The sequence below is a fragment of the Oncorhynchus gorbuscha genome, linkage group LG17 (assembly GCF_021184085.1).
Source record: "Oncorhynchus gorbuscha isolate QuinsamMale2020 ecotype Even-year linkage group LG17, OgorEven_v1.0, whole genome shotgun sequence".
NCBI lineage: Eukaryota > Metazoa > Chordata > Actinopteri > Salmoniformes > Salmonidae > Oncorhynchus > Oncorhynchus gorbuscha.
The window spans coordinates 56,531,265-56,545,006 of NC_060189.1; the positions used below are offsets into that span (position 1 = coordinate 56,531,265).

The 13,742-nt window shown below is 40.7% G+C and overlaps 1 protein-coding gene across 1 annotated transcript in view; it reads right to left on the bottom strand.

Annotated features, from left to right (window-relative positions):
• Nucleotides 1-13,398, bottom strand: part of LOC124001252 (rho GTPase-activating protein 10-like) — a 68,789-nt gene extending 55,391 nt beyond the window's left edge. Inside the window, exon 1 of the mRNA XM_046307904.1 lies at nt 12,710-13,398. Within this exon, the coding sequence (XP_046163860.1) occupies nt 12,710-12,863 (154 nt within the window). The 5' untranslated portion in view covers nt 12,864-13,398. The remainder of the gene's footprint in view (nt 1-12,709) is intronic.
• Between the last annotated feature and the right edge of the window lie 344 nt (nt 13,399-13,742).

The window sequence follows — 13,742 nt, forward strand, 5'->3', positions numbered from 1 at the left end:
TTCAGCATTGTTGTAATTGTCATTATTACAAGTAAATAAAAAAAAATATATTTTATAAATCATCCGATTAAATCGGTATCTGCTTTTTTGGCCCGCCAATAATCGGTGTTGAAAATTCATAATCGGCCGACCTCTAAATTGAACAGTATAAAACAAATCAGAATGGAGAAAGACTTTAATGTATGTGATGCCACCCTAGGATCACTCACTACTCATAAAGCAAATTTAAAACTATTATTCAACAACAAAAAAGTGCTATAATATTTATCCCATATCACCCAGTCCTACACTTCGCCTCACTTAACATTCATCAGCATAATCCTACTGCTTAATCATGCTTCATTCAACCCCACCCTACAGCGCACTGCAACCGGTTCCATGTTTGTGCTGGACCTTCAGTACCACACTAGTGTACAACCTGTTGCTCATGACGTGATATTTTCCCTCAGAGCAGCAGAGTTAATACAACCACATCAACCAATCCAGTTCAGGTCCGGACACAAACACCCCGTAAAGTCCCATAGTGATTTCAATGAAACCATGACAAGTTAGTAGGACTAATATGCATTTTGACACATCCCTTTAAAAGTTTCCTGGATTGCTAATGTGACTCACTCCATGCACAGCTGTTCTGAAGGAGGAGTGGCAAACATAAGCAGCCTAGTGAAACTGGGGAGGGTGCATCTTAAGTGTTGAAGTGACCTCACCTCAGACTGTAGCAGGGCGGGTGAATCGTTAATACATATGTATTTGTGATATTTTTCTCCGCAAAGCTGAATTTCCTGAGATGGCATTCCCAAGGTGGCTAGCTTTTGGATACTGTAATGGCTGGCCCACTGTGTAGCTGCAGCCTAATCAAACTACTGTACTTTCTAAACTCTACCAACTTAAAAATAACTATCCACTAGTCTAGTCCTTGTAGTAGGCAGAGTAAAGCCTAACTCCTTTGCCCTTTTGGGTAGAAAGTATCAAAACAATAGCAACTAGAACAGCCAACGCAAACAAATCTTACTCCACTGAAATTAAAATACCCGTTTGGATCAGATGTTTTTCTGTAGAAGAGTCATTGACATTTAGTTGTATATTATCAACAAAGTGCATCAGCTTATCTGATGTGCCACTTGGATCAACTGTCAAACAGGCAGAGCAAGAGAGCTGCTGGGCCATGGGCCTCACGGGCCAATTAACTGTTTACACGGCTATGCCTTTCCCAATCCTTCCTGTTCCATTCGCCCATCTTTCCAGTCAGATTCCACACTCCGCTCTACTCCGTTCCACTCACAGGCACAACCATTTTCCTCTCGGGAGGCCATCCTCCTTCCCCTCTAGTTTGTTCAGAGTTCTGGAATTTTTTGTTTTTTCCCCCATCAATCTTCCATGGTATTACCCTTCATGACAACAGCAGCATTACCCAATTTCTACCCTCAGGGTTCTTTAACATCAAAACATGTCTAAAAATAGGTCAGCAGAGTAATTAATCAAGATCTCCCAGCCCCTGTACATCCAATAGACAACTACAACAGGATCTTAATCTGAGAACTCTTGCTTTCACTCTGACTGGTCAAACTAGTTGCATAGGAGTGAGAATTCCCTGTCCTTGTGTCCACATTTCTAGACATCTGCATTTTATTTTAAAGGGAGAGGCTTCAAGTGGATATGGCCTATCTGGTTTTACCTTGAAGGTAACCTTCACCGAGTCAGGCATTTGAAACACTGGTTTTAATCCATTAATAAAAAAGGTACAGGAGTTCAGAGCGACCCAAGGGAAGGAGGGTGGAGCCTTCAGCAAACTGAAACACCTGCACCATAAATGGGACTCCTGAGTGTCATGACCATGATCAAACCCAGGTAATATACACTGGTATCAGTTTCATAAAAGAACCTCGTGTTGTTTAGAACGGCACCGGACAGATGGAAAAAGTTCCTCCTGCATGACCTCACGTCTGTGTTAATGTGATTTTAATGAAAGATTGTGATGTGGCTCTTTGGCAGAATCAGTAATACGATTATAGGGGAGAGAGCCTGAGCAGCTTGCCAGACCAAATCATGCCCGTACACTCACTCTGGCCTGCCTGCCTGCCTGCCAACACCCAGCAAAAGCTGCAAAACCTCTTGGCCTGTTTGTTTCTTTACAGGGAAAATGTGGGGAAGGAAAAGACAAAACATTTTACATTTGCAAGATATCAGTTGACCAGAGGAAGTCAAGCTGTTGCCATGGTGGACTGAACATAGCCCGCCAGTCACATCAGCACAAACTGATTGACTAGTTTAGTTTCACATGACAGCTTGATACTTTGTTTCTCAATGTACTCATCAAAAAAAGAAGAAAAAAAAGAGGAATATGAGGTAGGGTTGGGCGATATGGCGTAAAAATCATAACTAATGGGCGATTCATGATATACACCAAGTTAGGCCTGCCCAACCCTCTTCCTGGAGCTCTGTCCTGTGGGTTCAGTCCAACCCTAATTTAACACACCGGATTCAGCTAGGTTTTGTTGAGTAGCTAATTAGTAGAATCCGGTGTGTTAAATTAGGGCTGGACTGAACCCACAGGACAGAGCTCCAGGAAGAGGGTTGGGCAGGCCTAACTTGGTGTATATCATGAATCGCCCATTAGTTATGATTTTTACGCCATAATCGCCCGGCCTCATAGTACATTGAGAAACAAAGTATCTCCAGGAAGAGGGTTGGGCAGCCCTGCGCTAAGTGTACAAAACATTAGGAACACCTTCCTAATATTGATTTGTACCTCCTTTTGCCCTCGGGACAGCCTCAAAATGCATTCCACAAGGATGCTGGCCCATGTTGACTCCAATGCTTCCCACAGTTGTCAAGTTGGCTGGATGTCCTTTGGGTGGTAGACCATTTTTGATACAGACAGGGAAACTTGAGCATGAAAAACCCAGCAGGGTTGCAGTTCTTGGCACTCAAACCATACCCCTTTCAAAGGCACTTAAATATTTTGGTCTTGCCCGTTCACCTGCTGAATGGCACACATACATACATAAGCCATGTCTCAAGGCTTAAATCTTTTTTTTAAACAGGTCTCCTCCCGTTCATTTACGCCGAATGATGTGGATTTAATAAGTGACATCAATAAGGGATCATATATCCCAAAAAGGGATATATATGGTCAGTCGGTCAGGGTAAAGAAACACTGTGTGTATCTTGATATTTTCAAAGTTATGGATGAGTCACAATATATATTTTTTAATGTTCTCCAAATAAGCTTTGTTGCACAATTTATGCTCAATGCACTGCATTTCAAACAGCCTGGGATAATCTACGCATTTAGGATTTGTTAAATTATACCTAGGGTAAATATAAGCCTTCAACCCTAAAAACACACTAATAATTACATTTTATTTCAAAAATAGTTTAGTGCTTTTTGCAATAATCACTGATCTGGTTTTCAAGTTTATCTATAAAAAAAATGCCCGTTGTTACTAGATTTGCCAGAACCATGCACAACTTCTGGTAGCAGCCATTATAGAAAATGAACATTCAAACATAAGCCCACTTGCTAGTGCAGGGGTAGGCAACCCTGTTCCAGGAGTGCCACTGGTACTGACAGATTTTGTTCCAACTAGGCACCACACCTGACCAGAGGTGGAAAAGTACTCAATTGTCATACTTGAGATGAAGTACAAAGTAAAAGCTATACATCAAATGTATAGCTTTTGATGCACAATTTCCTTTATAACTTCATTTTTTTTACAGCCAGGGGCACACTCCAACATAAATGCTTCCTTTGTAAATTGTTTAAATGAATCCACCAGATTAGAGCAAGTAGGGATGACCAGAGACATTCTCTTGATAAGTGTGTTAATTTGACCATTTTCCCTGTCCTGCTAAGCATTCAAATTGTAACTAGTACTTGTGTCTGGGAAAATGTTTGGTGTAAAAAGTGCATAATTTTCTTTAGGAATGTAGTCTCAAATATAAAATACCCCCCCAAAACAACTTTAGTACTTAATTTTTACATAAATACTTCACACCACCTTACCAAATTGATCAGTTCAGTGACCATCTAAATTCAACACCTGGTTTTCCAGGTTAGTTAAATCAAAAACATGAAGTGCCTGCAGCACTCCAGGACTAGGGTTGCCTACCACTGTGTTAGTGAGTAGCCAGCTAATCTTTAAAGTCTTGCCAACTTGGATCTATTTGCTTGCTCACAAGATATAACAGTTGAACTGTTATGAACATGCCCTCCTAAAATAGCCTGTTCACTTTGTTTAGATCAAGTGGCCTACCTGGATAAGAAGATGCTCATTTCTCTGAATGAGAACGAGTTGCCAATGCCTTATATAATGTGTCTTTCTATGCTCATTGCACATCTAGAACACATAAGCCCGTTTTAGTAGTGTCTGCTCTGTTAGACATTTGAGACAAAAAAAAGTGGAGGACGACCGATTAATTAGGGCCGATTTCAAGTTTTCATAACAATCGGAAATCTGTATTTTTTTGCACACCTTTATTTAATCTTTATTTAACTAGGCAAGTCAGTTAAAAACACATTCTCATTTTCAATGACGGCCTAGGAACAGTGGGTTAACTGCCTTGTTCAGGGGCAGAACGACAGATGTTTACCTCGTCAGTTCAGGGATTCAATCTTGCAACCTTACGGTTAACTAGTCCAACGCTCTAACCACCTGCCTCATGAGGAGCCTGCCTGTTACGCAAATGCAGTAAGAAGACAAGGCAAGTTGCTAGCTAGCATTAAACTTAATCAATCATAATCACTAGTTATAACTACACATGGTTGATGATATTCCTAGTTTATCTAGCGTGTCCTGCGTTGCATATAAATCGATGCAGTGAGCAGTCACGAAATAGGACTGTCATTGCTCCAACGTGTACTTAACCATAAACACCAATGCCTTTCTTAAAATCAATACACAGAAGTATATATTTTAAACTTGCATATTTAGCTAAAATAAATCCAGGTTAGCAGGCAATATTAACCAGGTGAAATTGTGTCACTTCTCTTGCATTCATTGCACGCAGAGTCAGGGTATATGCAACAGTTTGGCCCGCCTAATTTGCCAGAATATTATGTAATTATGACATAACATTGAAGGTTGTACAATGTAACAGCCACCCGTTAGATAAAATACGGAATGGTTCCGTATTTCACTGAAAGAATCAACATCTAGTTTGCGAGATAAGTTTCAGGATTCGACCATATTAATGACGGAAGGCTAGTATTTCTGTGTTTATTATGTTATAAGTCTATGATTTGATAGAGCAGTCTAAGTGATGGTAGGCAGCAGCCGGCTCGTAAGCAATCATTCAAACAGCACTTTCGTGCATTCATGCCAGCAGCTCTTTGCAATGCTTCAAGCATTGCGCTGTTTATGACTTCAAGCCTATCAACTCCCGAGATTAGGCTGGTGTAACCAATGTGAAATGGCTGGCTAGTTAGTAGGATGCGCGCTAATAGCGTTTCAAACGTCACTCGCTCTGAGACTTGGAGTAGTGGTTCCCTTACTCTGCATGGGTAACGCTGCTTCGAGGGTGGCTCTTGAACCAGGAACACATCGACGAGCCCAGGTAACGGCATCCCTCTGGATGGAATCTATACTGTTACACTGGCAATACTAAAGTGCCTATAAGAACATACAATAGTCAAAGGTATATGAAATTCAAATGGTATAGAGAGAAATAGTCATAATAACGTCAACCTAAAACTTTTTACCTGGGAATATTGAAGACCCATGTTGAAAGGAACCACAAGCTTTCATATGTTCTCATGTTCTGAGCAAGGAACTGAAACATTAGCTTTCTTACATAGCACATATTGCACTTTTACTTTCTTCTCCAACTTTGTTTTTGCATTATTTAAACCAAATTGAACATGTTTCATTATCTACATGGGCTAAATTGATTTTATTGATTAATTATATTAAGTTAAAATAAGTGTTCATTCAGTATTGTTGTATTTTTTTTAAAAGTCCGATTAAATCGGTATCTGCTTTTTTTGGTCCTCCAATAAATCGGTATTGAAAATTCATAATTGGTCAACCTCTAATAAAAAGGGCATTGTTAAAGGTTAAGTTCTCCTCTATTACAGTAAAATAACTTCTGGATGTGTTTCGGTTTCCATGTGACTGATTATGTTGGACCAAATCTGAAATGCAAATAGAGAGTTGAAACTGCTTGTTGTTATTGTGTGGCAGGGGAGGGGCTTGGTGTCTGTGTGTGAGTGGAAATGTGTACACTACACATCAGTGAAAGAGCCAAAACCAAAAAGAAAACCCCCCCATAAAAATGAAAACAAAACCTTGATTCTTTCCATACAGGCATTTGGAACATTGTGCTAAAACATTAGATATATCACCCAACCCTAATAGAAGATAACATTAACATTATCAGAAATCAAGACTGAGTTTTAGTGGGTAATACTTTTCACAAGACAAAGCTCCCATGAAAATTTCAGGATGTTCTTTGAAAAGCAGACACTCACCAATAAGAGAGACTAAACCCTAACATAAAGTTTTTTTTTTTTTAAGTGACTGACATGTTGAGTTGGGGTTGGGTAACAGGGGGTACGGAGCGGGCAGACTTCCTATGGAGGAAACCACTCTTGAAACAGGAGCACATCCTCTGGCCTGTTCCTCCTCTAGTGGGCACTTCCATGTCACAGGCTAGCTCCCTGGCCAAAGGCCCTGTTTGCACGTTTCCTTCCCCCAAAAAATCTAAGACTTTCCGTTGCGGGACATCCCCTCAGGCGTAGGACTGAAAAGGGTGGCCCAGGGCCAAAGCTGGACCAGAGTAACTTGGGATTTTGGAACTTGAGCAAGACCCAGGGAATTCCACTTGAAGATCCTACAGCAGCGACTGGCCCAAGAGAGAGTGCAACATTCCTCATCCCTAGTCCCTACCTTATTCAAACGTCAGCCTTCATCTAGCCTGGTTTCAGATCAGTTTGTGCTGTATAGCAAACTCCTGGGACCAGGCTACAGTTCATCACTCAACACATGATATGTATACAGGCAGTGACACCAAATCTCTGGATGTTTACTAAATATTAGCGTAATGCTGAATCTGCCCTTTGACAAAATAGCTTTTAATGTTGCCATGAATCTGATGGGAGGCCCACATGCAATGAGGATTATATGCCATATAAGAGAGCCCGAGTCAATTCCTCCGGTCAACAACATGGTCTGATTTCATGGTCTGGTTTCAATGGTGATAAATGACAATCTCACTGAATCCCAGCCAAGCATCTATAAGTACCTAGGTGTCTGGCTAGACTGTAAACTCTTCTTCCAGACTCATATCAAACATCTCCAATTTAAAATCAAATCTAGTCAGCATTCTATTCCGCAACAGAGCCTCCTTCACTCACGCCGCCAAACTTACCCTAGTAAAACTGACTATCCTACCGATCCTCGACTTCGGCGATGGAAGCTATTTTGTAGACGACAATACTCAGCAAACTGGATGCAGTTTATCACAGTGCCATCCGTTTTGTCACTAAAGCACCTTATACCACCCACCACTGTGACCTGTATGCTCTAGTCGGCTGGCCCTCGCTACATATTAGTCTCCAGACCCACTGGCTCCAGGTCATTGTTAAGGGAATTTTTATCAATGATGACTAATTATGTATACATGTCAATCAGGACTGACTCGTCCAAATGCTATTATGTACTGTACATATATGAATTCTCTCTTGCTCCCATTCCCAATTATAGATAATATAGTCAGGAGTTTAGTAACAACGACGGTCTGTTCCTTTGTACAAATGAATGAACTATCTCCAGACTGTCTAGAATGCTGATTTACAATGACTGACCTTGGCATCAGACGAGGAGGGAAGGCTCGAGAACTATAGGGCCTCTACTAGTGTCATGAAGAGATAGAACATTTAGAAAACGCTGATGTCATTTTCAGTTTATAACCTGTGGAAAAATGTGTATGTACCAGTACTCTCTTGAATTAAACGCTGTTACCCGACTTAAGACCGCGGCTCTGTCCATTCTTATAAAAATATAGGGTCTTACAAGCCCTTCGAATGCATTGACAGAGTGATGAATTCTGATTGGGAAATAATACAGAGGAATTTAGAATTCCACTAACAGTCATCTACAAGTCCATGCTAGGTAAAGCTCCGCCTTATTTCAGTTCACTGGTCACGATGGCAACACCCATCCGTAGCACGCGCTCCAGCAGGTGTATCTCACTGATCATCCCTAAATCCAACACCTCATTTGGAAACCTTTCGTTCCAGTTCTCTGCTGCCTGTGACTGGAACGAATTGCAAAAATCGCTGAAGTTGGAGACTTTTATCTCCCTCACCAACTTCAAACATCAGCTATCTGAGCAGCTAACCGATCGCTGCAGCTGTACATAGTCTATTGGTAAATAGCCCACCCATTTTCACCTACCTCATCCCCATACGGTTTTTATTTATTTACTTTTCTGCTCTTTTGCACACCAATATCTCTACCTGTACATGACCATCTGATCATTTCACTCCAGTGTTAATCTGCAAAATTGTAATTATTCGCCTACCTCATGCCTTTTGCACACATTGTATATAGACTCCTTTTTTTCCTACTGTGTTAGACTTTTTAATTGTTTACTCTATGTGTAACTGTGTTGTCTGTTCACACTGCTATGCTTTATCTTGGCCAGGTCGCAGTTGCAAATGAGAACTTGTTCTCAACTAGCCTACCTGGTTAAATAAAAAAAATAAAAAGCCTCTGTCATCCACAAAAGCAAAGACGCTAAAGGCAGATAGTTAAACAAGTACAGCCAATTGCTGAGACATTTTACTCTGATCTCAAGACTGTAGGCAGGTTTCCATTGATCGTGGCATAGTCGACAAAAGAAATGTCCATTTTAAAAAATCATTTAAAAAACAGATATGAGAACTTAATGCGCAATTTGCCTAAATGTGTAATGAACACTTCAACCACTGCAAATTCTATTGATTTTTTTTAAAGGTGTGAAGTCATTACATCCAGCTGTTTTTAATCAACAGACAAGATAGTTAAATGGAATCACACCCTAGGCAATTGTCACATCTATTTTCTATGCAAACTTCCTAAATGTCATCAACAAACGAAAAGTCTATGGAAACATAGCTAGTCAGGGACTATTGATGGGTTAGCTGACAACGTCACAAAAACGATGCACACGCTTCAATGGGGCAGAAGTTTGAGTTGTTGAGATTCTGGATGGCCAGATAGCTACCAACAGTGACAAGAAACAGCCAACCCGTCTATTCAGTGCAGTCTGTCTCACGAGACCTAGCAGCTGTCAGTCGATGCTCTGCTGTCTTAAAACAGTCATTCTAAGTCAATGTAATGAGAACTTGGCATTGGCTCATGACTGACTTCACGCAGAGAAGTGAGCGAGTGCACAAAGCTGACACTGTATACACTGGAGCAGCTTAGAGGTGTAAGAGACTAGTGAAGACACCACATGCCACTTTACGCGGGCAGACTCCACAGATCACATCTCATTTATCGCTTAATAAGGACATAAAACCAGGTACACACTGCTACCTAAAATAAACGCTGTTCTTGATCTCAAACAAAGATGATCCTGACCCTCTGTTCAACCCACATCACATGTCTAGCTAGCTAACTAGGCTAAGGATCTAGTGTAGAGCAGCCATATACAGTAAGCACATTAGGAAATTGACTTGTAGGCCTAGCCCTAGGCTAAGTTGATGCACAGTCAACAGTTAAGTTTTTATTTTAATTTTAAAATTGTCATTTAGCAGACGCCCTTAACCCGGTTGAATTATAAGAGCAATTAGGGTTAAGCGCCTTGCTCAACGGGACATCTACAGATGTTTTCACTTAGTCGGCTCAGGGATTCAAGCCAGCAACCTTTTGGTTACTGGCCAAACCCCCTTAACCTCTAGGCTACCTGCTGCCATTTTGCTCTGGCTCCTGGCAGTTGAGTAATGTCAGAATGATTTGGTAGACATCTACAACACTAATAACCTAGCCTATTTCTGTTCATTTCCATGAAATAAAACAGCCTATTCACTGATTAGACATTCTAAAGGGGTCGTCACGCGCTGAAGACGTGGATGTCGATTAAGGCAGCCCCCCGCACCTCTCTGGTTCAGAGGTTGGGTTAAATGCGGAAGACATTTCAGTTGAAGGCATTCAGATGTACAACTGACTAGGTATCCCCCTTTCAAGTAGGATATTAAATCTGCTCTGCTTGTGGTTTTTGGTCTCAACAAATGTCTTCCAAAGAAGGTATGTTACTAGAGGCCTACTTAGAATCACAGAAACCAGACATTTAAAACAAACAGATAAACAATTGAAAAATGTATTGAACCTAGTAGGAAATGAACTAAATGTTTTGAACATTAATTTTCCCAAGTTAATCATAAGTCATGAACAAACTCAGTGATTTGTATTTTGCACGCGTATGCCTACAGTACTGTGTAGCCGTTGGCAATGAGGCTAATGATAACTGTCTTCTGGTAGAGATGGAAAGACTCAAAAACCTTTTCAAAGAAATGTTAACCAAAACGTAGCCAGTATATGATTATTTGCATCAATCCAGTGGACATTTGTTTAGCAAATTCTGAAATAACACAAGGGCTACAGAAACATTGATAACCAAAAACATTCTCTGGCTGGTGCTCACCTGCAATACATGGTAACTTCACCAAAAATAATACATTTAATATATTTTACACAGATCTCAAAAGTAGTCTCCTGGTGTGGTTTAAGCATTGTTGAAGACTTACAACATCCAATTATTTTTCCCAATAAAGATGTATATTTACAGTGTTATTTTAGAGCAAAAACTGGGAAAGCAGAAACAAAAGATTTGAGCCCAATGTTACCAGCAAAAGATAGGCCCACTTCAACACAATGCCTGCGACAAATATATCCACTGAGCCCCCTGCAGAGAGCCAGCCTACCAGGGTGATGGTCCGTGTGGAGGCAGAGGGTGTGTGCTGCCTGCATTATGAATTAAGCTCACCTTTCCATTCTAGAACCTTCAATTCTTCGGAGTAACAATAGACCTAGGGTACATCAAATATATGTTATTGTTACAGTTATGAAGTGCAGCAGCAGGGCTCTCAGATGGAATCCCTACTGCCTAAACAGACAAGTCCATGTTTATTTTCTTACAGTGGGAGTGTGGCCTACTGCAAATTAACCTCGGAAACACTATTTTTAGTGCGCTGCACTGAAGGTTAAGAGGTTAACCTGAGCTATTCTGGGCTGCATCACCAATTGTAGTGAACCGATAAACTCTTAACAAGCTCATCGCTGGCTTCTAATGAGACCAGTAGAGTACCAGTTGCACTAGGAAGGGACAATCAATTGTCAAAGCAAGCAAGCAATCTCTCCTGGCCTGAACAACTAATTGTGTGGGCTACCTACAGCTACACTACTCTGCATTGTATTAAAGCTCACATGCAATGTGAATAACAGAGGTGGTTCTATTCCAAACAGTTGGTTTGAGGCTGCCCCAGAGAGTCCCGCTGCACATGTCGGTCCCTGATAACTCCCAAAATGGCCTGCAAAACAGAGAGGCGTCTGCGAAAGTCACGTTACTCTTTATTTTTAGAAATATTCTGTTTCTTCACTGGCTTTTCCAAATGGAACATGCAATCTCTTTGCACCTAGAAAAGGAGAGACAAAAGTACACCAGTGTTGAGTGTAATGAAAAACGCATTGGCATGCCTTGCTAGAAATCCTTGACTTATTAATGACAAGGAAACCTCAGAGGCTTGCAGTGGGCTAAAAGCTGTATCCTCCTACAGCACTGCAACAGTTGCACTCTAAAGCAATGTAGTTAAATCAGCTAACATCAGTGACTAAATTAAGTTAACCGGTTTGCCTGACAGATATCAGTGGTGTCTTCAGGGCTTTGTTCCAGCAATGAACAGGTAACGGATTGCCTCAACCCGTACCCCTGCATGTTGACTCTGTACAGGTACCCCCTGTATATAGCCTCGTTATTTTAATGTGTTAGTTTATTTTATAAATGTCTTACCTACATTTCTTGAACTGCATTGTTGGTTAAATTTTACGGTAAGGTCTACACCAGTTTTATTCGGTGGATGTGACAAATAACACTTGATAATACCAGAGTTCACAAGAAACCTGACAGACCCAACACACTGGGCTAGAGTGCATGGAGATTATGATATTTGACCAGGTGAAGGTGTGCTCACAAATAAATTCATGATGATTGCGACTTGTGTTTCAACCTTGTAACACACCCATAAGTCATTTGGATAGAATTTAGAGATAAAAACCTATCGTCAAGGAAAACCCTTTTAATTTTTGCAAAGAATTCCACATGAATCGTGTTCTGGCCTCTAGACAATGGGTGAATGTTAACATCTGGGGATTTTGCAAGTTCATGCACAACAAATTGGGTTGTCAACAGACATCACCTGTCAGCAATGTGTTCCAGTTTATTGAAAAATGAAGGTATTGTTTCCAGAACTGACTTCGGGTCCATGTACAAAATGTTGAACACAGCTGTTTAGATAACTTTTGGTAGCTACAAACAAAAGTTTAGGGCGATTGGATACAGCTGGTTGCAAGAAAAGAGTCAGCCATAACGTTATAATATTAACCATATAGCTTGCACAGTCCAAGAGGCAAACATGAAACTGCACAGGGAGAGACCTGTCAACAAGCCACAGTCAGCAACTGAATATAACCATTCCAGGGCAATAAACAACTGCATAAAAACTCACGTTTTGTGGCATTGATGAGATTCTTTCCATCCTTGTAGAGTTCTTTGATAAATCTGTTGGTTTTGTCCAACTCTGCCTCGTGTGCCTTTATTTTCTCCCTGAAAACGGGACTGTCCAGGTAGCATTCGCTAAACTCCAACGGGTGTAATCCCATGTCTTTAACGTTAGCTAGTTGGCTAGGTCAACTAGCTAGCATAAGAGGCTGTAAAACTGCTTTATAAAAACCACGCGCTAACTAGTTAGCCACCACCAACAAGTTGCTTGGTGTCAAGCGAAAAAAAAACTTTAACCAACTAAAAACGTTTTTTTTAGGGTGAGCAACTAGCTTGAACGGTCCTCTAACTCGTTAGCTAGCAAACGTTAGCTACGTTTTGCTAGCTAGTCTTCCCAAATCATAACGTGTTGGCTGACTTGCTAACTAGTTTCTAATAACAGCTAATTCACGAAGTAACTTGGCTAGCATGTTACTAGTAGTTGAAGAGGAGCATGGCATTCCTAAATTAGCAACTATTTTGTTAGAGCTTGTTCAAGAGTAACAACAAACCATTATTTAGTTCGGGAAAAACTCAGTATATTCTTGTGTCAATCCAAGTTGTAGTCCACGTCGTCCAATATAGACATTCAATTGACAGTCGAAAGGAGAAACTCCTATTTGACAAGTAGGCGTTGAGCTCAAGACCTCCTCCCCAGACGCGGGATAGGGCGTTTATTGGCTTCCACCCACCTTTCTGATTAATTCATACATTTGCCAACAATGTAAAATATTTACATTTTCTACAAAATACATACTTATAATACATCTAGCTGGTGTCCGTTTTTTATTATAATATTTCAGACGCTCAAACTTGATTTTCTTCACTCAGAACATCCACAACTTTACACAATGGAATCATGGAAGATATCTTTGTTCCTACCCGTACTTATTTACTCAGTGGACATGTTGCCGTAGTTCTTATTATACCTAAGACACTACAGTATAAAGATAGGCAGAAACTGCTACACCAATAGAAATCCCCGATCACGCTTTGAAGGC